Source organism: Cebidichthys violaceus, unplaced genomic scaffold (assembly GCF_023349555.1).
Source record: "Cebidichthys violaceus isolate CVI_PGR_0920_01 unplaced genomic scaffold, fCebVio1.0.p SCAF_3, whole genome shotgun sequence".
NCBI classification, from domain to species: domain Eukaryota; kingdom Metazoa; phylum Chordata; class Actinopteri; order Perciformes; family Stichaeidae; genus Cebidichthys; species Cebidichthys violaceus.
Genome location: NW_027176483.1, coordinates 2,780,284 through 2,806,757, shown reverse-complemented (window position 1 = coordinate 2,806,757; position 26,474 = coordinate 2,780,284). Strand labels below are relative to the sequence as shown.

The 26,474-nt window shown below is 43.4% G+C and overlaps 1 protein-coding gene across 5 annotated transcripts in view; it reads left to right on the top strand.

Annotated features, from left to right (window-relative positions):
* Window positions 1–1,075: 1,075 nt before the first annotated feature.
* Window positions 1,076–26,474, top strand: part of LOC137881700 (protein inscuteable homolog) — a 49,201-nt gene continuing 23,802 nt past the window's right edge. The window contains exons 1-2 of one of the 5 annotated variants that reach the window (XM_068723760.1): window positions 1,076–1,159; window positions 20,064–20,156. In XM_068723760.1, coding sequence (XP_068579861.1) covers window positions 20,083–20,156 — 74 coding nt within the window. In that variant the 5' untranslated portion in view covers window positions 1,076–1,159; window positions 20,064–20,082. Of the gene's footprint in view, window positions 1,160–3,080; window positions 3,203–16,294; window positions 16,504–19,402; window positions 20,157–26,474 lie in introns of those variants that run through there. The other 4 variants (XM_068723763.1, XM_068723762.1, XM_068723764.1 and 1 more) reach the window with 4 other exon arrangements.

The window sequence follows — 26,474 nt, the reverse complement described above, 5'->3', positions numbered from 1 at the left end:
TGCTTCAGTGCACTGCCTTGCTGCAGGGAAATGAGGTAAAATGAGAGAGGAAATTAGTTGTTTACATTCAGTTCAAAGCTAAAGCTAATATTTATTGACTCTACATAGTGCGACATGCCCTCATGTGCACTTGGGAGTGCGTGCGGTGCCGCCGCCTTCACATAATCACGTGATGATTATTCACTCAAGAACACAAAAGCGATATTAACTGCAGCAACGCAGACCAGCTGAGTCTCTCGCTCGTAATGGGAACCAGCCGACCGCCGTTTTATATATTTTCATTTTTTTTTAAAGCTCCCAATTTTTCCATAAGGTAGTCGTTTTCCAAGGCCGCGCCGTGAAACCAGACACCCCGGAGCTCTCGTTGGTAAAAGTCCAGAAACAACATCGGGGCCGGCACCGACATCCTCTCACCTTCCCCAATTCCCCTTTCCGTCTTGTGCGACTGTTGCTGGGAAGGTAAACACCTTTTCACTGTGTCAGAACTGGGATTTCACTCCATTCGCTGCCATTGCAGTTCCTTCATCTCCCCCCTCCTTGTTTCTGTCCCTCCCTCTCTTCGTTCTTCATCTCCCCTCCCTCCCTTTTTGCTGCCACATCTGGAACCCAGCTCCTCATTTATTTATGTGGTCTGGGTTGCTTTTTTTTTTTTTTTTTTTGCAGTCTTATTTAAAAGTCCTTTACCTTGTCTTGTTGGCAGTTTCTCTCCATCTGATGAGGTCTGCAATTACATCTCGCCCATAACTGGTCACTCTGCAATTACATGCCCCACCACAGAATCTCTCTCCCCCTCCTCTGAGCAGCGCCGCTGCTTATATGGCAGACCGAAATAGAATAGTTTCATGTCTGTTTGGATGGCGTCCCGGCTGAAACTGTGCTCCGCTGCTTGACTGACAGTGGGATGTGGGCTTTTTTTCTCCCCCAAGAAAACCCTTTAAGGCCAGTCCCGTTCAGACTGTGAGCAGTCCCACTCCAGCGGGCTTTGGTGGTGGTGGTGGTTGGCCCAGCTGGGCTCCAAAGAGGAGAAACAGAGCGAGACAAAGTTAGAGCGAGTGAAAGAGAGGACAGAGACAGACGGGTTTGCAGTGAAGAAGACAAGAACCTCGAGCTGCTACTATGAGTCCTCCTGGGAACACTTAACCTTTCAGTCGCTGACCGGGTAAGTTTGACAACCGCTTCAGTCCAATCTCAACTTCTGGCAATGTTGGAATGATGCTGAAACTCTGAGCCTTTTCATGAACTTTTAGAAGGCTTGGATCATACAGTTTGTGCAGCATGTAGAAACGTCTCCAGCAGCAATGCAGTTGTCCGCTTGGCTGAAGGAGCACTTTCTTATTTGGCGATGCAGTTGTTATTGTGCAAGGTGCCTGCATCGCGTTCAAACTCCCCTCATTTAAATGGGTCACAATTAACAGATGTCAAAGCCTCATAAAAGTGTTCTTGACCAACTTCCAAGTCTGCTTTAATTAATGCATCACGGAAACCTTGAAGGGTTTTCTTAAGATGTCAGTAGCATTTGAACCTAGATGCTTCTGACGGTATTGATCATCTGGACACCCAGATATTCTCACTGAACTTAAGGGAAGTGTGAGTCCGGACACTGATCTTGGTTGAATTTAAGAAGCTTTTGATTTTTTACAATGCAATCCTTGCCAAGTCTTAAGCGATTCAAGTAAACCCTACACCAATGACACGGTATTGCAATTAGAAAGGTAATGCGTTGAAATAACTGTCAAAAATGATCAGGTTGGAGGTCCGTTTGGGGTTAAGAGTTCTAGTTAATTACAGGGTAAAACAATAATAAAGTGCTAATCGTGGAGGGTATGTAATCCAAAAAGAGCTCAAGGTAAACTGAGTTTGCTCTATTGAGCATTTCAGTGGAAATTAACCATTTAATTAGAGATTTCTTTGGCCACTTTGAGGTAGTGAACAAGCCGTAAAACACACAATTTCACCTTTTGAAGTTGATACGCAAAACACGTAGCAACATTAGCATTCATTGGAGTCTTGGTTCCAGCCACCTGATGAATATAAGTCTAATATTCACTCACTTTAAGCTGTTTTTGGTCTCCACCAACTCCTCACAGCTGGTTTATGTTTTTTGGGACATAATGAAAGCGGTGACGGTGAACCAAAGCAGCATAAATTGAGCACAAAACGACGTGCTGAAAGATGCTAAAGTTCTCAGAAAAGATGTTTGGAACAGGTAAAAAAAATGATCTGCGAGTCCCTAATTAAGAGTGTCCACCTTTTACATTACACTCAGTAATTATTGCTATTGTTAAAAGCACTAGTAGTGCGGCTTTAAGTTGTGTAAGGCCTTTACAGTTCAAGGACTGCACCAACTTTTTGCTGAGTCAGTTAGCCTCCAACAACGCCGTACCAGTTTGTGTAGATAGTTCTGTCCGATACGTAGTTGAACACGTCACCAAACACTACTGAAGTACTTTGACACGACCCAGTTGGCCGACGTCAATGTTTACTTTTGGTTTTCACGACAGCGGTCTCCTGGGTGAAAGTCCTGTGTGTGTGTGTGTGTGTGTGTGTGTTTGAGCTTTCCCTCTCCGTGACCCCTCACACCCGCCCTTATCGCTTGTTATACTCGTTATTATCGCTCGTCGTCGTATGTTACTCGCTCCGGCCGAATGCGAAAAACGTCCACATTTTATCGTACCTGTGGTTGTTCTCTCGAGTCGTGCTGGAGCTGAACACCACAGCGTGGCTGTAACTGTTTGGAGTTGTGCGATCAGGATTGTGTGGGAGTAGCTGGAAGCTGAGACTGTGGGAAACAGCAAAGATTACAGTGAGGCTGACGGTGATGATGAGGACACGGCTACCACATGTCTTTACTACAGGCGTCTGTGTGTGTGTGTGTGTGTGTGTGTGTGTGATGTGGTGGTGGAGAAATGAGTGAGTTTGAGACAGAGACAATTAGAGATTACAGCATAGGTGTGTCATTATGTTTGTCCTTATGTACTCTCTCTCTCTCTCTCTCTCTCTCTCTCTCTCTCTCTCTCTGTAATTCTCTTCTTTTGCCCAATCTCAAAGTCCACCAACTGCCCTTCAGGCTGACTTTAACTGACATCACCTGTGTGCTCTCACTTTAAAATGCACGAGTGGAGAAACATGCAAGAGCTCTGAAGATGAACCGAACAGCAAATATGTTACCAGGACCAGAAGTCTCTCTGTTTTCCGGAGCCACGTAAGTCATGTTGTCACTGTGTAATTACAAAACACACAAAGCGCAAAGTTATTAGACAGACTGACTTTCAGCAACTATTGGAAAAATTCTGCACAGACATTCATGATCTCCAGAGGATGCATCCTACAGACTTTGTGATCCTCTGACTTTCCCCACTTTTGACTTTTTGTTTTCCAATTAAAAGTGTTGGGATTGAAATTTGGTTCAGACATTCAACTTCCAAAAACAATAATGACAATACCATCGGCCTCAGTTGTACTTGGTGTTTACTGCATATTGATATTGGTAGTAGCGTGTTAGCATTGTCATTGCTAACGTTGGCGTTTACTCCCACTGTGCTTGAGTGCAGCCTCAGAGAACCACTGAACCATGCTCCTCTAGTGTCATTACTTCTGAGGGGGCTTGCAGGCATGTTATAAACTAAGTTGTGGATTTCTATTCTCAATCAAAGTCTACAGCATTTCCCTGCACCTGCTCATTATCCACTGGAACATTCCTACGAACTCACAGAGGTCTCAATGAGGCATTATCGTGAGGAAGACTGAATGTTGTGAATGATCCTCTGAGGACTTGTTCAGGCTGCCAAAAACACCAAAAACAAATACATGAAGAGTTAGCTGTAACGAGCCTAGCATTACGTCACACACACACACACACACACACACACACACACACACACACACACACACACACACAACGTAACCAGAGCCATTTTGGTACAATAATAACCTTTGAGAGGCAACGTTGATTGCTGCTTTCATCGTTCCAAAAACAGAAAATGATAGCTTAGCATCAGCTGTACAGCTGTTTGAACGGCTCTTTTAGAGTCAGCATATGAGAAGCTACGACAAAAAGCTCCCCGTCAACATCTGTTCGTCGCTTCTATCTAATAACACAGGACTGGTTGGGGATAAGTCCCGAGGCCCGGTTGCCTGGTGAACAGCTGAGGAGGGCGTAGCGTGGTCAATGTGAACCACACACGCAGGTGTGGCCGCCGCTGTGCCGTCACACTGTTTTAATTAGGATTTCTCTCCATGGGCTGAGAGAATCTCAAGGTTTACGCGGTAAAATCCTCAGTCCCACCCCAGCAGTCATTGTCTGAGACATTAAGAGAGCGCCTCGCTCAGGGTGTGACTGAACTTTCGTGACCACAGCTAAAGTTGGAAACACGAAGCTGCACTTGCGTGTGGTTTCGGAGGAGCCAGTGCCGACGCATTGTGTGTCCAAACTAGCATGCTTATACTAAACCGGCTCCGTGCTCAAGAAGACTTCTTTTACTCATCGAAGACTAAAGTCACACCCATCCTGCAGCCGTTGCTCTTTGTAATGACGGTTGACAAGTTGATTCACGTTCAAGGCTGAAACCTGCCAAGCTTCTTTCTTCTGGATGAGGTAGTTTCTTTATTTGAGTAGTGCTATTTTTCCATCTGACCTCTTTGTGTCTGTGTGGCCTTGTTGGAGTCAGGTCCGGGTCATTTTGGCTCTCCTCCCACTGGTCTGGTGTTCCCCACATGCTCTTTGTCCTCCAGACGCTAATTGCATTTTCTTCAGTGAAAAACGACTGCGTTGCACTTTTTTTCTTTGAACAATTCTGCCTGTATTTGAAATACATCTGTACTATTGTTCAAGCGATAACATACCAAATACCATCATACGGGGGGGGGGGGGGGGGGTGCTTTGTAATTTTTGAGGACATTTGCTTCGATCTGACAGCTCTGAATCTACAGTGTGTTTCCACTTTTGTGTCATAGAGGACCAGGGAGGCTGTGGTTCAGGAGCTAGAGTGGGACGGCGGTTTTGTTTCCCCTCTTCTGTCCACATGTTGAAGTGTCCTCGAGCGTGGCACTGAACCCCAATGGCATCTGTGCTTCTTTGATAAAATGTCTCCATTGCAATGGTTTTTTTAAAATGTATAAATTTGAGGTAATGTCGATGCATAAGAAGATGTCTCATTCTTTACTGCCAGTGTGTGAGATCCTGTCTGTCTCTCAAGTCATCTCTATACTACCTTTTGTTATATAGGCAATATAAAGACAATTTTCAGCCGTTGACGAACTTTTGGTTCTATTTTCAGATGCTGTTCCGACACCAAAACACAAAGCTCAACGTATCAACACTTCACTGCTTCAGTCCCCCTCACAATGAATTGTAAACATTTGGAGATCCTCTGACATCAGATTTCATTTGTCCAATATAATATTTTGGTTTGTGACCAAATATCTGAAAAACAGTGACATCACTCATTGTGTTGGGGACTTTGAAGCTTCCAGTTTAGCATTTTGACCTTTGCCGTCTTTTTGTTGTTGTTGCATCCAGACGTGACACTAGAGGGCGGAGCTAAGTGCAACCGAACAATGAATAGCGTATCTGATCGACCAAAAAAACGTTACAATAACTTTAAACAAACTGAAAACACATTAAAACACAGAGAACTCTCAGACCGGACAATCACAAGATAGCCATCCCTTAATCCATGACCTGCTTTATGGTCTGTTTGACTCTAAATGGACCATAATGTATTAAATGAACATCATGCTGTATTGAAGAAGACTGTAAACTAGAGATTGAGACCATAAACTCATGTTTACAATGTTTACTGAGGGAATAAATCAAGAGAGAAGTAGAGTCATTTTAGACTAGACTTCTATACAACCAGAGGAGTCGCCCCCTGCTGGACACTAGAGAGAATGCAAGTTTTAAGGCGCTTCCACATTGACCTCACTTTTCAGACCCGGGGGTTGTCGCCTGGCTGGTACTTTTGAGTTGCTGACATCTTGACCTCGGAGCCAACTGCCCGTCTCTGACATTAATCAAAGAGGCAGTTTTTATGGCTTCAAAACAACTGTGATCAAAGGAAGCTGTCTAAAAAAAAAAACAACTAGTGTCAGCCAAACCTCCTGCTGTTGATTTAAACATGCATCCGTCCAAGTAATGAAATCTAATAATCATAACATTTAGAATAGGATGAGACTGAGAAAGACCTACTTCAATGTTTCTTGACGTTTGCACATGTGCCTCTTTATTGAGGGTGACGGCGCCTGTCGACGCATCACTGCGATGGCGTTCATGACTCAGTGGAGGCTCTCTCTTCAAAGTGGGGACTCAATTAGGAGAGTGCATGTATAAATTTTTGCGTAGGTGGGCCCAATATGGCAGCTACTCTGGGGCCCAAGGCTGGGAGATAAATCAATATCAGACTGGTTTGAATTAGAGCGTCGGTGTGGAGCGTCGCTTGCGTTGACCTCTTTTTCCTTTGCTCTCGTCTTTTCTTCCCCATCGCCCATCTGCTAATTGGAGGGAGGTCAAGGCTTTCTGGGCTTCGGTCTGTTTATCCGTCTTCGCCGTGATTGACGTCTACTGTATTTGCTCCGTGGCCCTTGTTACGGTTCATCGGGGAGATCACAAGAGGAAAACGGAGGCTTCGGTACTTCTGCGCCTTTCATTTGCCGTGTGATTCACAGAAGACAGAAAGGTCGTCGCTCCCTCCTCCTCCTTTTGAAGAAGTCTTGAGAGCACTTTAGGGAGTCTTGAGGAGTTACGACTCCTTCTCTCTAGTGGTGTCATTCTCTGTTTGGGTAACCCCCAACCACCCTCACTACGACTGTCCGTCTAATGGCTCTCACTGCTTCAGACGGCAGCGATGGCAATCAGGAGAGATGTTTGAAACCAAACTACAATTCATTTAAGCAGAATTTTTTTTAAATGTCATTATGATCTCTAAACTCTATGGGTTCAAACTCATGGAACTTGTTCTGCATTGGATTAAATGACAGAACCTTAACCTCTGTTTTATAAATCATTATGTCATCAACAGGGCTGCAACTAATGATCATTTTCATTATCAATGAATTTGCCGAGGTGACGTCTTCACTTTGCTGCTTTTGTCCGACCAGCAGTCCAAAACCCAAAAAGGTATTTAATTTACAATCATAGGAAAGCAACAATCCTCACATTTCAGAACCTAAATCAAGAGAATCTTGACTTGAATCGATTACTTGATTACAAATCTCACATCTTTGACATTATATTTCAGGTTTTTCCTCCAGCTGCATATTACCTTCGTTTGTTATTTTTCTGTCCGTTGTTCAAATTTAACTCATGCAAATAAATGAGACTCAATAAAACAAAAATGGTTCGCAAGACCACGGTTCAATTACGGCAACAATTTTGACACAGTAGGTGTTTTTTAAACGATGCACATCTCTTGAAAATCACACTTTTTGGGTGTTTTTATCTCAGAGAATACTCTGTATATCTCAAATGAGACATGGCAGACTGTTTTCCAGACGTAAATTACCCAGAAAACTCTCACACGTGTTTACTTTTCGTGCCCAAAGTGAAAAAAAAACAGCCCTTGAAATGTCTTTTTTTTTTTGTTGAAGTGCCACATGTGGGCACACATGGAGCTTTTCTCCTGCATACCTTGCGATTTTTTTGCAGCCGATATTTACTTATCACATTGACCCCATGTGTGCCCCCGTTTTTTTTCCCCTGCATGTGCCTTTTAGTTCAGCGGTGGAATAACAGTCGAGGGGGAAAACGCCTTAAAAAAAATTCCACCCTGCCCTGAAGTGGTGCCTGTGTTCCTCCTTAGATCTGGGCAGCGGATCTATCCTCCACCCCTGATTCTTACTCTTCCCTTCTACTCCAAACGCACACACACACACACACACACACGGGCCCAGCCCACCTAATTTACTCCCACCTCCTAATGTCAAACAGCTGTAGAGTTGACTCGTGAGGAATTGCTGCTATTACGTCCTCCTCCCCTCCCTCTCTGATCTCTTCTTCTCAAGACATTTTGTGCGTGGCCCCTAATATCAGGTCACTCACGAGCCCAAATGCGGCGTCTAAACCGCGCATCCATTCACGGTTTATTTATGATCCGGCAAGTTGGATATGAGGTCATGAATCTACATCGCAGGTGCCCCGTGGGCGGAGATGGATAGACTGCTGGCTGTAAATTGTGCCGAATAGATCGCGCTGCCGTGTTTTGTAGTGGTCTCTCTGACATGTGGAGTTGGTCCCGTAACTGGACCGATGCCATTTCCGAGGCACTCCGTCTAACTGGAGGAGCCGCGTGACATAAACGCCAGTGACGTCGTTCGCCGGCGTGATTGACAGCAGAAAATCAGGCAATGAATGCTGAGGGTTCAGAGCTCCTGCCGCCTGTCGGGAATCTTGCTTCAAAGGATTGCTTTGGCCGCATGCCTGGAGTCCAACCTGGGAGCTGATTTCCCAAGAATTTATCACTGACTTTAAAACTTTGGCCACAATATTCGAGCCACTGCTGGAAAAAACAACAACAATGGACTCAAGATTGCTGAAGATACTTCAATGTTTGAATTAGTTCGGCTAAAATACAAAGGAGTTGAGAAAACAAAGAACAGAGAACAAAGACAGTTATTAAAGTATTAAGTGGTTCTTTTTCATTCTTGCTGTTTCATTAAGAACTCATACTGGACACTTCCATTAAAGCAACCGGGAGTTCTTGTTGGTAGCAGGTAGAAATGTTCTGTTGGGTTGAAGCTGTTTTTCCACTTCATCCGTTCTACTGGCTGGTAGTGTCAATGTTTTTGGCACCTTAAGTATGGTTACAGTTAGGGAAAGATGGTGCAAATAATATAATAATATGAAACACCCAAAAGTGGCCCTTAAGGGACACCTAGAGCGTCGTGGTTTGAAGCGAAGGGCCTCTGAAACAAGCTGATGCGTTTGACGAGTTGGGAGTGAGAACGTGTCGGATGGGAAGCAAACTCCGTCCTCCTACATTGACTCCACCGCATGCCCATCCACCTCCCCGACCTCCACACCTTTACCGTCTACTTCGCCGCATGTAGGGCGCACTACTTTCTGCATTGCCGTTGGACATAAAATGTAAGGTGCAGACTAGGTTACCGGGCTGTGTGACTGGCATCGTATCCTCCCTGGACTGGGCCTATGGATGTGTTGCAGCTGTGCCTTTGATTCCTTTACTAGAGAAGGATCGGAAACCTTGATGAGGTGTTTACGTGCAGCGATAGTCATACTAAGCGTTACCTCAGTGTGTTGCCAGGTTTCCCCTTGTCTTGCTCAAATCTATTCGAACGTTTTCAGGGACACCGGCCACGTATCTCATGACACTGTGGTTCCATTTGTGTTGTGTTTGGATTTCAGTTTTGGTTTGGGGGTTCGACATTGAGTCAGTCAAACCACAAGTTTTTTGTTTTTTTGTCTCCTGCTTCCAACCTCAGTATTTGTTTTTATTTTCTCGGCTCCGAGGTGACTCAGTGGATGTTTCCTAGGAGAAAAAGCGCTCTCTACTTTCGCTGCTTGCAGCTGCGTGGCTCGGCTCTGATTGGGTTTTTTTTTTTTCCCTTCTTCTTTGCCACGAGGACGTACTGCTTCTCAGCCAATCGTATCCCGTCTCTGAGGTGGGTGCGGTAGAGGTGAAGTCATACACGACAACACCCATCAATCCTGTTATTTTGAACACCGTACTGAGTTATAACTATCTGATCCCTTAAGACTTTTTTCTTCTGTCGCGCCTCTTGACTGTCAACTAGCACTAAACACACTCGAGCGTCGCTGCGTGTAAAGTGTGGAGTGCTGCAGGGTGACGACACAGCGGTTTGTTACCGACATGTGCTCTGATTACGGTCATCCGCCGTACTTTTACCTGACCGTGCTGTAAGCCTGTCTCCAATTATGTCAGTGTGACTCCCCATTAGCCATGCAGTGTTCGTGTTTGCCTCTCTGGGGGCCTCGCTCATTCATTATTAAGCAGCTCCTGATGTTTTCAAGGCCGTCACTGCACCGGTGTCAGGTACCCACGCGATCCCCTTCGCTGAACCACACCGAGCCAGGATCCAGTTCCAGTTGGAGCTGCTCCCGAATGCTACCGAGCTCCACATACAGTACCTTTTTTGCTAGCTCTGGATTTTGACTCATCCACGGCTGATTTCACCGACACTATTTACTCAGCCAACTGTCGATGGAACTGGGACGCTTGAAATGCATTTGGATATTTCTCTTGGCGTGACGGTGGGCCTGTTTGAGCTCTCAGGAGGTATGGTGCTGCTATCATTAACATTTCTTGAAAATGAGAATTATGGGCACTTTTATAGCTGACCGTAAAGAACCAAGACGACAGTGTGTTCACTTTACCAGACTTGTGGTGAAGCGATATAGTTATTTATGCAGCTGAAATTCATCTTTTTTGAGAGGGGAATAAGTCTCAGGCTTCTTCGTGTTTGGAGGAAGGAAGGGCTGAAGTGTAACGGCTATCAGTTGTAATGATCTACCCACTTTTATTAGTGTGACATTCAGCAGGGTGGCTGATTTCGTTTGGGGTTACAGGTCCTGTGTGTGTGTGTGTGTGTGTGTGTGTGTGTGCAACTTGACCCCGTCTGATCTCATCTTGATCCGTAAGCGAAAGGTTGCCTAGAAACCCCATGAGGTTGGAGCATTAAACGTCCATATTATTATTATACCGAAAGGAAAGAATGCTCCCGGACTCAAATAGATCGCACAGTTTTTGGCCTTACAAGGGAATCTTCTCATTCAGTCCTGTCAGGAGTGTTAGGGAAGGACTTGAACGTTTTCATCTCCCAAACTGGTGCACAGAGACAACAGAGACAACTTTGGCATGCTAGAGAAAACCAAAACCAACTTTATTTACTGTATACACTGCCAGGAATAGCTTTGTGTGTGTGTCTGAAAAAGCCTTGTACCGTATGTTACTTTTACCAGCTGGGGCTGCGACTACTGGTGACATTTAAAACTGCATAAATGCTGGAAAATTACTTTTATATTTTGTCTTTTTTCCCCCACAAATATGCTGTTGAGTGCTGCAAAAAATGAGTCCTAAAACCCAGAAATCAGTTATCGTTTTTTTTGCACTTCTGGTTCCCTCGACCCAAAAGCAAATGGTTTTTGGTTAGATGCTTGAAGTATAAGAAAGTTTAACGTTATTTCTATGACATAAAATCAATCGGTAAATAACTCACTTGTGAATTTTGAAGCTTTTAACTGTCTTAAAAAAGGCGGTTGCTAACAAGTAGCTAAACGAGACTAGCGCCATCACACTGACTAGTCCACCATTAGAGCCTTGTTGTGTATAAACGCGCTCACATGCGACAGTGGTGAAGTTTGTTTATGGCCTAACGTTTGCTTTCTACAAATCCTAGAAGCGGTGTTTCTTTTTCGAAGATTATCTCGCTGAACAAAACTTTGCAAGTATCAGAAATTTTATGTTAGCCACAGGATTTTCTGCAATAATCCAAAATCCAATGGAAAAATCCCCATTGGCTTTTGGGTCGAGTGCGATGATATCATCCCCGCAGCGCTCCATCATCTCGTCTGATGTGCCGCTTGAAAAAGAAAGACAACTTTTGTTCCCGAAAAACTCCAAAAGAGAAAAGAACATTTTTTTTTTTAAGTGAGACGTTCCTGCTTGCGAGTCAAGTCTACATCCTCGGTAACAGCGGATGGGTGCAGTGTGAGTGACGGAAGTACAATGGAGCAAAACGGTGGTTCTGCTGTCGGGTACATGTCAAGCCACGTCTTCTCCGTTAGAGGCTGGTGACGGACGCTCTCTCCTCCTCCTCCCAAATGGATCTTTAAAGTCAGGGAGACTTAAATGATCATTTACGGAGGCATTCCAATACTTCCTCATACACCCTTGCTTTCCACCTGTGTTAACTTTTCTAATACTTTCATCTCACAAAACCATCAGTAGAACTACTTCTAGTCTACTACTTCTACTGACACTTGAGGTAATTCACCCTAATTCACCCATCGTTCCCCGTTATGTACGGATCAAATCTTAACCAGATTTGTTGAAAAGACACAAAAAGATGACTCATATTGACCACTTGTCAATATAATGCAGACGGCTCACTAGAGTTATTCCCGTGGCGACTATTTACCCAAAGCTGCACTTTATTTGCCTCTAAATTTAGTGTTCTTCATTATCCACTTTATTCCCTGCTGCGTGGAAGCTCACTGCCAACGGTGTGTGTGTGTGTGTGTGTGTGTGTGAGTGAATGGGTGGACGAGGCGCTTTTGGATAAAAGCACAATATAAATGAAGTCCAATGCATTCTCTATTTGTTAAATTTCATCTATTAATGTATGTGTTTTAATGCCTTTCTGCAGGATAATGAAGTTGAAGAAGATGAAGTAGAAGAAAGGCCATTTAGAGATATTAGTGTTACTCTAAAATTGGATTCGAACACGAACATCTGTAAGATTAAATGATCAGCCTCGTGGGTCAAATAACGGTCCCGTGGATGTGCCGTTTTCAGAGAACATTTGTGTGTTTTTGCCTCGACAGTGGGGAGTTGAGAAGTAATGAAGGGAGAAGGACTATGAGTACATCATGACCACATACTGTATGTTAATACCTACCAGCTCCAGTAGCACTTCTCTCCTCTCGACCCCGTGGCGTCAAAGGAACCTGAACCTCCACAGTTGAAAGCAATATTTTGCTACGAGAGCTCTTTGTATTTGGAGAGCGGTTAATGTAACATGAGTGTTTGTACGGTGCTGTGTTGCTACCTGCTTTACCCACAATCCATCTCCCACTCTATCCGTTGTAGTTCTCCACTTCTTTCTCAACTCTTTCAATCTCCTTCCAAAACACTGCACAGCAACTTTTTTTATAGTAAATTAAAAAAAAAAAAAAAAAAAAAAAAAAAAAATATATATATATATATATATATATATATATATGCAAGGTGAACGGTGCTTCCTCTCCATCCTCCTACACATTTATTTCTGACATCACGGTGTGTCACACTCGACATGTGACGCTCCTGAAACCCCTGTCACCATCACCCCCGAGGCACGGCGAGACATTGACATTGTTTTTCTATCATTAGCCGCACAGCTACAGTGGCGCTGATGTAGAAATTGGTCTTGTGCGTCTTTAGGCACATTTACAGCGCTGTTGCTATATAAAACAAAAAATACGTACTGATGAGTTGAATCTGGAGTGAACTACTGGAGCTGTCAGTGATTTCAGACGTGGTCTCCACTGTGTTTGACTTCAATGACAGATGTGATTGAGGTGGAATCTGAAGGATGTCTATTATTCTGGACGGACCACTAGAAGACCAGGATGGAGGCAGAGCGAAAGAGGAGCTGCAGCTGCTATTTTAATGCAGGACTCACATTAAAGGGTCCTTGTGAGTGTACAAGGACAAAAAATAGAAATATCAAGTTTTTAAATAGTTGACAGTAGAATGATTTGAGTACAAGATGGAGTACATATATGTATAAATCTTCGTTTTAAAGTGTAATCTTTCCAGCGAATCAAAAAACTCACCAGTCTAAGATTACAGTATGTTACATGTTTTCAGTGAAGGTTAGCGTGTTTTAAGAATTGTTTTAGTGCGATACAAAATCTCACCATTTGGAATTCCAAAGTTACTTTTAATCAATGTCAGTTACGATGGATTGTAATCGCCGTCTTCTAATCCATCTCTGTGAGTTCCAAACACTCATATTTTCACAAAAGTATGGCTTGATATGCCACATCTGGCAGAGGATGGTGGTAGCACAACGCAGCAGTGTTATTGTGCCATATTATAATTGCCATAAAGTTGAAGAAGTTTCTTTGGGCATGATGCTACACTGATACATGATGCTAGCTAAACTAACAACATACACAGATTTTGAGCGTTAATGTTGTGGCTTCTCGAATGTTTGCGAAGCTTTTCCCTCTTTTATTTGCGTAAAACTAAATAATTGTTTATGTAATTTTACTTACAGCCTCTTCTTGGTTCTCAGTTTGATGTTCACCAGCGACGAATGGAGCGACGGTAGCCTCGAGGTTGGGCTTGTGGCCAAAAAAGTTTGCTCAGAAGGTCATTCACGTTCCCGGACGTCCTGGGAAAATGTGAGTGGGCAACTGCAAGGCACTGACCCCCCTCGACCCCATCGTATAGACAGCGCTACATTCTGACATTTCCGTGTTTCATTGTTATCCATTTTAGGCATGTCACGTGTCATTTCACGGCACGTTGTTGGCTTATGTTTAGGCAACAAAAATACAATGACGGCCAAAGTTAGGTTTAGGCAAAAACACTACTGTGACGGCCGTTGTTAGGTTTAGGCAGCAAAACCACTTAGGTTCACGGAAAACATCATGGTTGGGCTTAAAATATGTATTTAAACTAATTAAAATACATACAGAGACCACTAAATAGTAAAAAAAACATGTCCCTAACATCATTAACGTACCAAAAAAACCAGCAACAGTAGTTTGGAACACCGGTCCACATCTCTCTCACAGCGTAGCATATTAATTTGAATGTCAGTAAAGACAACATGGCGTGCAAATGACACACAAAAAGCCAGAAGGGTGTTCTTATTGTTCACAAAAATGACTTACAAATTGTCATACTCCCAAGTGGTGGGAGCGCGCTGGACCCCCCCAGTTACCTGGTGCTGTAGAGTAGCGTCTGTACTCATTAGTTGTGCTGAACAACTCTCAGGTGATGATGGATCTGTAGCTGGATGATGCTAGAGAAGAGAAAAAAATATTAGATTAATTTAGTCACATTCGATCTTTAGAAATCAAATACGTACTTGTAGACAGGAAAAACAACAAGCTGGCCTTCAGGTCAGACATGCAAACTAAATATAACAAATCTCAAACAAACAAACATGCAGTGTAAAAAAGAGGCCCTTGAAAAAATGAAAACCAAGCTAGACTTGCTAAATATACATTGTGGGACTTCAAACATTCAAAACACTGACCACGTCGCAGATGCTGAAACTATCCAAATCATTCAGCCTATACAGATGTAACTGTTGCATAGCAAACTCATTTTAGCTGAGTGTCAGCTTGGCAAAACATAACCCAACTTAAAATAAGTTGCCCATACCAATGCTATCTGTGGAATGCACTGCATTTAGACTCGCTGAGATAGTGGGCAAGAGGAGTGTTGTGTCTGGAGAGAACAAGTATGTCCTTCCAATGCCTGGCGTTATGTAGTCTACGAGAGACAAGTTGATGGGAGCCAATTCAATGTATTTTGTGACAAAATGATCCAGTTAATTGTCCACAAGGGTCCACAACGTTAGCTTACATAACGTTAACTTACTTAATGTTAGCTTATGATACATTGGCTTACATAACTACTTACATAACGTTAGCTTATGATATGTTAGCTTACATAACGTTAGCTTATGATATGTTAGCTTACATAACGTTAGCTTATAATACGTTAGCTTACATAATGATAGTTTATGATACGTTAGTTTACATAACGTTAGCTTATGATATGTTAGCTTAACTTCCATCAAATGTACCACAGTTTGTTCAATAGTGTACTCCAAGTTTGTACACGGTACTGTCACTGTTTTTCAAACAGTAGTTCTCTCACAATTCTTCACATCAGGAATTGTTATGGTTGAGGCAGTAGCTACTGTTTGTGCAACATATTCAATACTTAAGTCTATGCTAACATCTGTAAATCTGTTTAAAGTTCCATTATATCCTCTGGAAACCAGTATGCTCCCTTTACATTATTGCTCTAACAAGATATATATATTATATGTAACTCTTTTGTAGTATACGATGTATGATTACATTACTGGGGAGCTTACTGGGTTGAGCATGGCAGTAAAAACTGCCTGAATTCTTAAGTTGTCAGCTGAGGCTATTAAACCTTACCAAGGGATACACTGTGTATTGTAACCATGAAATGACCTCAGGTTGTAACTTGGATGATTTAAAAACAGCATTGTACAATAGGAGAAATGAGCTGACTCGCCAAATGTTCAGACACTAGTTAACAACAGGCATTATCTGCTGCCCTTGTGTGGGTCTCTCTGTCCCCAGTACAAGGGCCCACTTTGAACCAGCCCACTGTGTGTGGGATGGGAATGTCGGGTCCATGGCTCAGCACTGCCTGCTTCCAGTTTGTTCCCACCCAACCACCCATACAGTACCCATCCTGCTCTGCTTTCCTCCCTACATGACAGCTCTGTGGCGAGACCGTGACCGCCGTCTCCAGCTCAATGATAGGACGCGAGCAGCACGGCACCGTCGAGTCGCCGATCCAGAGCATGTCCACTGTATTTAAAGGCCAAAGGCCAGGGACAGCTTCTTAGGCGCTCTCGTCTTTTGTCTGCCTGAGTTATGAGAGGAAGCGTTTTGTCTATAATCGCTGGCAGTTTTGAAATCAAGCCAAACCATAAGGAATCGGTTACACAATGAGGCATTCCTGAAACAACGAGGGTATTAAACTTTGGAGTACCAGGCCTGAACGCCATCACATTGATTCAAGCCGGTCTTGGCCTCTCAAAATGGTGAGTGGCTTCGATTGTTTCTTCTGATTTCCTCAGAGTTAAGATTTTTTTTTTGTTTTTGTCAAATAAATATTCATTGCTTTTGGCACGACATTGAATCTAAGCCACAGTGGTTTGGTATTTTGTTTTCTGCAGAACAGATTTTGTATTCAGTTGGTGGTTTTACTCGGAATCTGCGAAAGGCATTCTGCTTCACCACAGAATACTTTAAAACAGACTGGAAATGTTTTTTTTTTTGTAAACCAGTGATTCTGCAGTTATGGAGAGTACAAACAATGAGGTCAGCGGACAATGAAATCTTGGTGGTATATTGGCCTATGACAGACACAAGCATAACAAGGGGAAGATATCTGTGGTGCTATAGTGTCAATTACTAAAAAATCTTGCTTTCACACATATATATATAGAAATACCCCAGAGGATAAATAAAGTCTGTATTTTACTCAAATTTACTGACATTATCCTTTGGGTTTGATGTCAAGGCTCTGCGTAGCATTTGCTATATGACATTTATATATTTAACATTATAAATATGTTATATAGGCCTACTTATGTTTATATAATACTCACAAAGACCTCTTGCTCTGGTGCAAAATGAGTCATGATATAATAATGCTGTCAAAACCTTCACATACAATTGCCAATGCAGCCTCACGAAATTTGCAACCAGGAAAGAGGCACCTACTGTACGTACGGGTCTGATATTACTGTCACATGACCTCTTGTGTTTGGCGAAATATGGTGGGTAATTTGCGATAAGATCACAGACGAACTGCCGCAGTTATTACTAATTACTAGAGGTTCCTCAAGAAATACTAATCCCATGCAACTGTGGATTCATAACTTTAGAAAGGTACAAACTGTTGTTCAATGGAGAGCTGAAGTCCTGGTGTTGAATGCTTCCATTCCATTTGCTTATTTTTCTTTTAAATAAAAGGATATGAAACACTTGCTATTTGATGGTGTCCATCAAAGGCAGCTATAAGAGAAATATGATCAACACAATGATATTGAGACGAATGTGGTACACCGTACATACGTAGAAAGCTTATGTTGCAGTACTGGATGTCGGAGGCTTTTTCTTACTTCTGCAACAGAACCTGGAAGTCCATGGTTTCACTTTGGTTCCTTATGGTATGAGCCTTTAAACACTGGCTCATTATCTAGGCCCTTTTGCTCCACCTTTGTCAAACCGTTGAGCTACAGCCCAGATTATATATATATATATATAAAGGCTACTGAGCTCACATAAAGAAAGAAAGAAAAGATGACTCGCATGCTAAATGCAGGAGTTGGCTTGACTAACTACAGACAGACGTTACATGATAAACGACTGGAGAACTGCGAGTGACAGAAACATGCTCGCAGCATTTAAATCCCCCTCGACACACATGCGAAGAATGAATACAAGTGCTGCAGTAAATCTGGAAGCGCACGTTTCCTACACACACACACACACACACACACACACACACACACACGCACACGCATAAGTTACAGAGAGGTTGTTATTTTACCCGGCATGTGACATGAGGCCGAGACAGAGGTGTCCTTTGTTTGGCTACCTACAACCGACACAGTTCTCCAGGGCAACCGGGCTGCGAGACCCACGGGCCCACTCGGGTTTCAGCCCAGACATAAAAAGAAATGTCCACCCCAGCAAGAAAATTAGCCAGGATCCCCTGCCCCCCCCCCCCCGTCAAAGCTGACCATCTGCTTCGGAAACTGGTATTTCTGTAACACTTGCAGCCTTCCTGTGCTTGGGGGATGTTTAAACTGGGGGTGCCTGCATCCCAACGTCTTTCTTTAAAAAAACAACGAAGGTGCACGATTACAACATGACAGAGCAGCGTCTGTGCCGAAACTAAACCAGTCCAGGAAGCAGTAAAAGAAACACGACAACCTGCTGGACATTGTTTTGTTTTTTTTGTTTTTTTTGTTAAAACAACCTTTCGCTCTCCTCCCTCTTTTTTTTTGCAGCCGATGGGCCACTTACTGCAGAGTGACAAGAGATCACTTTCAGTGCAGTGGTCCTTAACACGGCACTTAGTGGCACACTCTTAAGTGCTCAGGACTGAATTGCTTGATTGGACAACTCATCTCCATTTGTATGGTAATCCGCAGAAGAGCGGCGTAACGAGCCGGCGGCACACGTAATGGAATCCGTCGGCTCGGCGTCTCGTTGGCCGCGACCCCCGCGCTGCAATTACAGGGCCGATGTAATTAATCCACGCCTCTATTATAATAATTTAACGGCGCAAATTGTAACGGCCCTCATTCTATGGTTTTCTATATCCTGCTCTTTTCTGACTGAGTAGGTAGATTGTGTCCCCCCCCCCCCCCCCAAAAAAAAAGCTCTGTGTGCACTGCCAGACTTCCATGGCATTGGCACAGTATTGGCGTAATTTCTGATTCGCTGTGATGCTTTCTCTGAAAATGGCCCTGGAGGAGCCATGCCAAGACTGCAGTTAAAAGACCCCCTCCCCCCCCCACCCCCCCTCTTCCTCTGCATCTTCTTTCTGCTCCCTCCTATCTTTTTGTTTCCATCTGTAATATCTCTTCACCCATGCATCGCAGTCACTGACTTTAAAAGGGGAGTTTCGGAGCAAACGGGTAAAACAAGAACTCTCCTAACTCCTAACCCTTCCTAATTGCCATCTTCAAACGCTACACAGAATGGATCAGTTGTTCTGCGTTTCCGCTCAAACACTGCGGCAGTGAAGAAGCAGTGCCGACGCGGGATCAAAACCAGTGACGTCCCTCTAGCATCACTTTCTTTATTGTGAGTTCTCCTGTTTAGATTTATCGATCCCACGACACTCTGGGAGGCATTTAATAATAAAAAGCAGGCCAACCTGCTCCGTGACACCGGGGGGGGGGGGGGTTTGTGTGCCCGAGAGAGAAAAGAGAGAGACAGTCGCACTTTGTAACTACCTGCTAATTATACTCCACAGTAAACATGAAATTTGTAACCACACCACTGCAGGATATCATTAACTAAAAGGATTAGAGTGTGGTTTCAGGCGGGGGGGGGGGGGTCGTCCGCGGCTTCTCCCGATTGAGAATGGACTAATCTAAATGGGATACATCAATAAAACGGCGGAATAAAGTTGCGGGCACTTAAGAGCGTCGGCCTCTTTTGCTCAGGCTCAAAGTACGGGAGAGAGTCCCTGGCTGGCAGCCAGCCAATAAATTAGAAGATAAGAAATATTATTCCACTGGCACACCAGCGGCTTGCGGCTATTTAAAACAGTGAGGTTTATTGATAATTAAATTACTCGGAGGGGGGGAAAAAAAAAAAAAAAAAGAAGACAAGACAAGAATAGAATGCTTGGAGGCGGATCAATAAGGAGATATTGTAGTGGATAAGGCTGCAGTGGGCGAGCAACACACAGCCAGGAGGATGCAGTGTGTGTGTGTGTGTGTGTGTTGCATGTTCATATGTGGCGCATGGATGTATTCAGTCCATTCAGTGGACACTTTTCACTTTATTTGTAAAATAAGACGATTAAAAGAAGACACTTGCATGTCAGGTTCACGGTGAGCGTCTTGTGTTTCAGGCGCTGAGCTGAAGTGAAGATGACCTCGGACAGAATGGCGAGCCCTCGGAGCAGCTCCAGGCAGAGCAGCTCGCTCTCTTCGTCCCCCATGTGGCAAGTAGCAGCGGTCATCAAAAATTTGCAGTCATCAAAAATTTGCAGCAGCAAAAATTTGCTAAAAACCAACATATTATCCCCTACTTGCTCCAGGTGGTAGAGGACGTCTACAGACACCTTAGTGTGTAAAGGGGAGCTGCTCAAAATATAAACAATAACTTTTGAACTAAACGGCAATAAGTATGTTTCCATGCAGCTATTTTTATTCAGCACAGTCTCCAGGAAAGAAAAGAATTGGCATCGTATGTTTCTGCAAACCACATATATGTTGAATTTTGGTGGTTTCTGCATTCCGTCAGAGTGAGTGTAGCAGTACAACTGGCAAACCGTATCCGAAGTTATGCGGTATAATATCTGGTATGACCAGCAAGAAAGTCCATTGAGGGTTGATTTATGATTTAGATGTGCACTAATGGTTAGGGACTGTGGTAATATATGCTTTATAAACGCGTATTAATACTGCAATTCATGATTAATTCAGGTACTGGTTGTCAGTTAAGTATTTTGCGTGACCTCATCTAAAGGGAGGACTATCAATGCTTTACAAATGGCATTAAAAGGTGCCTCAAATCCCACAACAGTCTCAGTTATCTTCTCAACAGAAAAGGTAAAACACAAAGTGATCAAGTACATATATCAATATTTATTGCAAGATGCAAACAATGTACTCGTAGGAACGTACCTACGAGAACATAGACTCCCCTCAGAGTCCTTTCAGCACCTCAGGGTTTGATGAATCATGGAGGGCGTTCTTCTCCTGCTTCTTGGTCTCATCTTGGTTCTGTTCTTCGACCTTATCGAGGTCAGTTTGGAGGCTCTGACTGACCTCCTCAGCCTGGAGCTTAGTGACCTGCTCCTGGTTGGTTGAGGCCTGTTTTTCTTTCAGGTCTTCCAAGTCTTTGAGATACGTCTTCTCTTTCTCAGAAGCGTCGTCCTTCAGGGTCCTGATCTCCTCCTCCAGACTTTTCTTCTCAGCCATCAGCTGCTTTGTGGCCTCCAGGTCCTCTGACACCTTCCTGCTTTCAACCTTCATTGCTCAAGTTGTTGCTGGAGAGCTGCATTTTCCTCTCTCTCAAGCTGGAGCTCTGCAGAGAACTTCTGCTGGCTGACTATTTGAGACACTATAAGGTCCTCATAGTCCTTTTCAAGCACCTTCTTCTTCTTTGTTTTGATGGTGCTTCGAACCTCAGTGAGGATCCTGAAGGTGGTCATGGTCTCTGGGTCACTGGCCCTCTTAAGCCTCTCCAGTTCCTCACGCGTGGCCTTCTCTTTGTTAATGAACATTTCTTTCAGGCTCCTGCTCTCTAGCCTCCTCCAGTTCTTTGAGGAGCACCTTCCTCAGAAGAGAACAGATCTGTATGCTGTTTTGATATGAAACAGTTACTTTTTTATCCCGTTGAATGTAGTTCTTATTCAAGTAAGCGTTGAAGTTTGAGTATTGGTCCCTCGCTATATATTTGGTTAATAATTAAATGTGAGAAAATACAATTTCCCTGTTTGTTATTCCAAACATTATTCTTCCGATATCACATCAGTTTAGTTTTTCATGAAGGATATAGGTATTTAGTTTCACTTCACGACAACATCTTCCTCTGCATATTTTCGTTTTATTTTAGTTTATAATAAGAACTCCTGCTCCGGACGTGTTAATATTAAAGCAGCAGAGGTGCAGAGCTGTATATGGTCTCCACGTCGACAGCACATTCATCTACACCCGAACAACATACCTACAATAATGGCCACGATGTCAAGAAATAACATCCCTCGAAAATTGCGGCACACACTACGACTCCTATCTACTTCTGATAATGATCTGTAATGGTGGCAGACGCCGGTTTCACGGCAGCTCTCAGGGGATTGAGGTTCACGGTGGTGACGGGGTCCAGTTGTGTCATCGCTCGGCATCGGTTTGTTTGTGTCATTTGGTTCTCAGTGGTGCGTGAATAGTGAAGCACACACGCAGAAATGAACCTACAGACTCATGCCGATGCCTTTTAGCAATTACTTCAGTCTTTATCGCAGAAGAATCACCAGTATTTGACTAATGGACTAATGGTAAAGCTACATTCTGAGTATCAAACAAACTCGCTGCATATTTTCTTGAGATCTCTTTGTCAAAATTAGAGTAGTTCACTAAACACCCAGCTCAGCTCACTGATCACTGTGTCACAGTTTGCAGCTGAAGTCACTGATTACATTGACGAGACACTGATCACATTATCAAATACACCTGGTGGTCAGAGAACAACGACCTGAATGAAACATATATATATATATATATATATATATATATATATATATATATATATATATATAATAAAAGAACATTCAATCACAAAAAACAATCTTAAAATGGGCCATTCATTCTCTTCTAACAGAATATATAATCTGATGCTTATCATCTTTGTTAACAAAGAGCTGATGTAGGAATTAAAACATAGTTTTGATGTACTGACTGCTTCAAATATAAATGAGTGCAGATACATTTGACGAAATTCATCATTTTGCATGATGTGTGAACACTTCTACACCATCATTTAGACCATCGTGGGACTGATCTGACACTAAATGAACTTTAGCTGTTTAATGTGTGCGTTGGAAGAAAACAAACCGAGGCAGGTCGACTATAGACCGACACCCCCGAAAGCATCCTCCTTCATATCTGCCTCGGGAAATATTTACCGGCTGATGTTTGATCAGAGTTGTTGGTTCAACATCGCCAAACCAATATACCGGCCATAGTCAGGATCCTGCGTCAACAAATTAAGAGGCAGTCAACAGTAGGAGGTGCAACGGTCAAATCCTAAGTGACAATGCAAACACACACACACACACACACACACACACACACACACACACACACACACAAACACACACACGGCCTGATTCCACGTTGGAGGTGCATATCCGCACACAAAAAGCTGGAGATTGAAACCAAACACAGTGAAACATCTGTCAGACACCTGTGGTCATGAAGAAAAAAGGAGACGTGTTGCAAACGATCAGCAACTGAAGCAGAAACAGAGCAGCGGCGTCACGACAAGTTGACGGGGAACGCAAAACCTTTTCCAGCCGGCCTAAACTGGACTCATCCGCATTGTTGAACCGTCAACTCAACGGCCTTCATCGCAAGCCGAGAGTTCCGTTTTGAAGTTGATTTGAAGTGCCCTTCAAATCAGCGACTGGCAGTTTATTTTATTGACAACATTAGTTAGTTTTCAAACATTTCGTGGCTATCAATCTTTAATCTCCCGACTTCCAGGAAAGTCTCTCTTTCTGGAGATACACCAGACAAAAGTCTCATGATTTACATCTTTGTTATGAACGTGTCGGCTGCTGATGCTTCTCTTTATTAAATGGGAAAAGCCTCCTCATCAGCTGCCGTATTTCAGTCATTGATAACACATTTGAATATATGTCTTCTGACAGCTTTGTGTTTACAAATGCTTCCACAGCGTCGCGGAAGACACGCAGTGAATGCCCTTGGATATCGGATCAGTACTGCTGTCACGCCATACATACGCAACCAGACACACACACACACACACACACACACACACACACACGCACAAACAGATCATCTCTGACTTGCTTTCTTTGTCCGTTCCTCATTCACACACACACACACACTCAAACATAAATCCTATTTGTGCAGCACATGGCTCAGTAAATCAACTGATGAAAGGAGCCAAATGACTGAATTGTATTACAAGTAAATTGCAAACACAGATGCACTCAGTTGACAAACAGCTTCACAACAGAACCGGTGCTCCGCCCAGATCGGCTTGGGCGATCTAGGCCTCGGGTTACAGTCTGAAAGAGGCTCGGCCCGCTGCGCTGCGAGCTGGTTAACTCAGTTTCTGTGCCGTCGTTTGTCTGTGCGGTCTGTCTTTTTTATACGTCGCCGATTCGTGTTTGCAGCCCATGCGGGAATGTCAGAAGTGTGGGTTTGCTGATGCGAGGGGAATAGTGAGAGAGACGGAGCAAGCGAACGGGAGAGAGACGAGTCGGCTGGAGATGGTTTGAGGCAGAAAAAGATAACTGGGTTTTCCACTCGTACTGGAAAATAGTTGACCGATTGTACAACCATTTGAAAACACATTGAAAATGAGAGGAAAAAGTCCTGGAACATCTTGTGTTAAGGATGAACTACAAGGATACCAATCAGATCTCCCCCCCAAAACTAAACACATTGCCATCTGAAAGAGCTAAGTTATGTTCAGAATCATATAAAGTATAAATGGTAGATTATGGACGAAGGTGTTTTAAACAGGCTGCTCTGAGTTATGTTGTGGCCACGTCACATGATAGCACATGCACGTTGGATGACAACTTATTCTAAACGGTTTAATGATGTTAAATCGGTTCGCATGTTTGCTTGCTAGCTTGTTTTGTCTTCATCTGCAGGTGTTTTACGACCAGTTTGTCATAACGTCTAAGCATGTATGAGTTCATACACGAGTTATAGCCATAGATCGCACGTCTTATAAATCAGATTTCCGCATAGAGAAACAGAGGCAACATGATTTAGCCTCTCTGTTAAGTGTATGGCTCGATCCCTTCCTCTCAAACAAAGCTACGCTATCACTGAAAATGTCCCGCACAAGTCCTGAAAAATGATTTCTGTAAGAGAAGTACTCTCAGTGTAATGCCTTGCACATTAGTCCTGCAGTAGGTGTAGTTGTATGCACGCAACCGGGCATGTGTGAGTCAGAGAGAGAGAGAGAGAACAAACGATGGAGTGAATTAAGTTACGGAGACAAACAGACAGAGACGGACTCAGAGTGTGCTGCTTTAGGTGAGTCCAGGTCTTGGCTTGCACTTGAAAGGCCGTCTGAAACATCTGGGAGTCAGATGTCTGCCCACAATGCCAGGAGTCAGCTTGCACCAGTGAGAGGCCACGATATCCCCTCGCAGCATGCTACTTCGGGAGGAGCACGGGCCCAACCTTTGCCCAGAAAATCGAGGGCGTGACTTGCACGTTTAAAAGTACCGTCAGCCATATGCTTTTACCATTTTCTTAGTGGAGCGGCATTTTGACAAAGCTCCCTGAAGATTTCGGTGGAGCTGCAGCTCTGTGCATAAAGATTTGCTCGGAGATATATTCTGGGTTTTTTTAAGCAGAAGGATATTTAATTCTTTCTGGGACAAGAGTGTCCTTGTTTCCTCCTTCCAGTCGAAAGCCAAAGCCACAACGGTCTGGTCCGCAAACGCTCGCAGCTCGCTCCGCCCACGTTTCCATTCACTCCCCCCCCCCCCCCCCCCCCGCCCTTGCCGGACTGCGGTTCCGTCGTGGCGTTTGAGAGAGATTTCCATTTGTTCACAAGTGACATCGGGCGTCAGGCTGTGAAGGCTCGTTCGTCATGTGCTGAATGATTTCCATATCTGTGGGAAGAATCCTCCAAAACAGAAATAGTAACATCAACTAACACATGTTGCAGCGATTCTTTTCCAAACATGCCGCTCGGCCTGCAAGTTATACTGCATCCAGCCGGTGGACAATTCCAGATGTTGTGATAAAACGTTTGTATGCTCATACCCCAAACCCCTGACAACGCGTGTATACATTTCTATAGTAGTGTACATTCTACATCATAGTCTACATGTCTCTACCTTTTAAATTCGGCAACACAAAGAACACAATATCTACATCTATATACTTATTCGAAAAAATTTGAAGCCTGTTTAAACCTCACTGTGGTAATGTGTTGGTGCTGGTGACACAAGATAAGTGTAGTATTTGAACAAAATGAACGCTTACAGTAGAAAATATTTTTTCATGAGTTGAAGTGAAGCTCAAATGAGTGAGTCACACTTAAATGATTTAATTAGGGCGGCAATAAAATATAAATTATTTAACAAGGGCTGCAACAAATGATACTTATAATTAGCGATCAGTAGCCCATTATTTTCTCCATTAACTGATTCATGAGTTGCTTAATAGTTCTCCCCATGTCAGAAAATAGTGAATAATATCCATCATAATTCAGTCCAGGGGGACGCCATCTAATTGCTTGTTTTGTCAGATCAACACTTTCAGTTAACGTTAACGTTGACAAAGAAAAGCAGGAAGCTCTCACAATAGAGAAAATGTATATATATTATTTTTTCTGGCAATCCAGATGTTACCATTTAATCTCATTTAAAATGATCACCATACCCTGCCGGTGGTAAAACTCAATGTAACGCTTCCTGGTTCTTTGGGTTTTCTTTCCTACAAAGTCGTGAAACTGTGCGTGGAGCGCATTATCCGTATTTTACAACATGTTCATTTCACACACTTTCATTAAACCGTCCTGCCTGAGCCACACACAT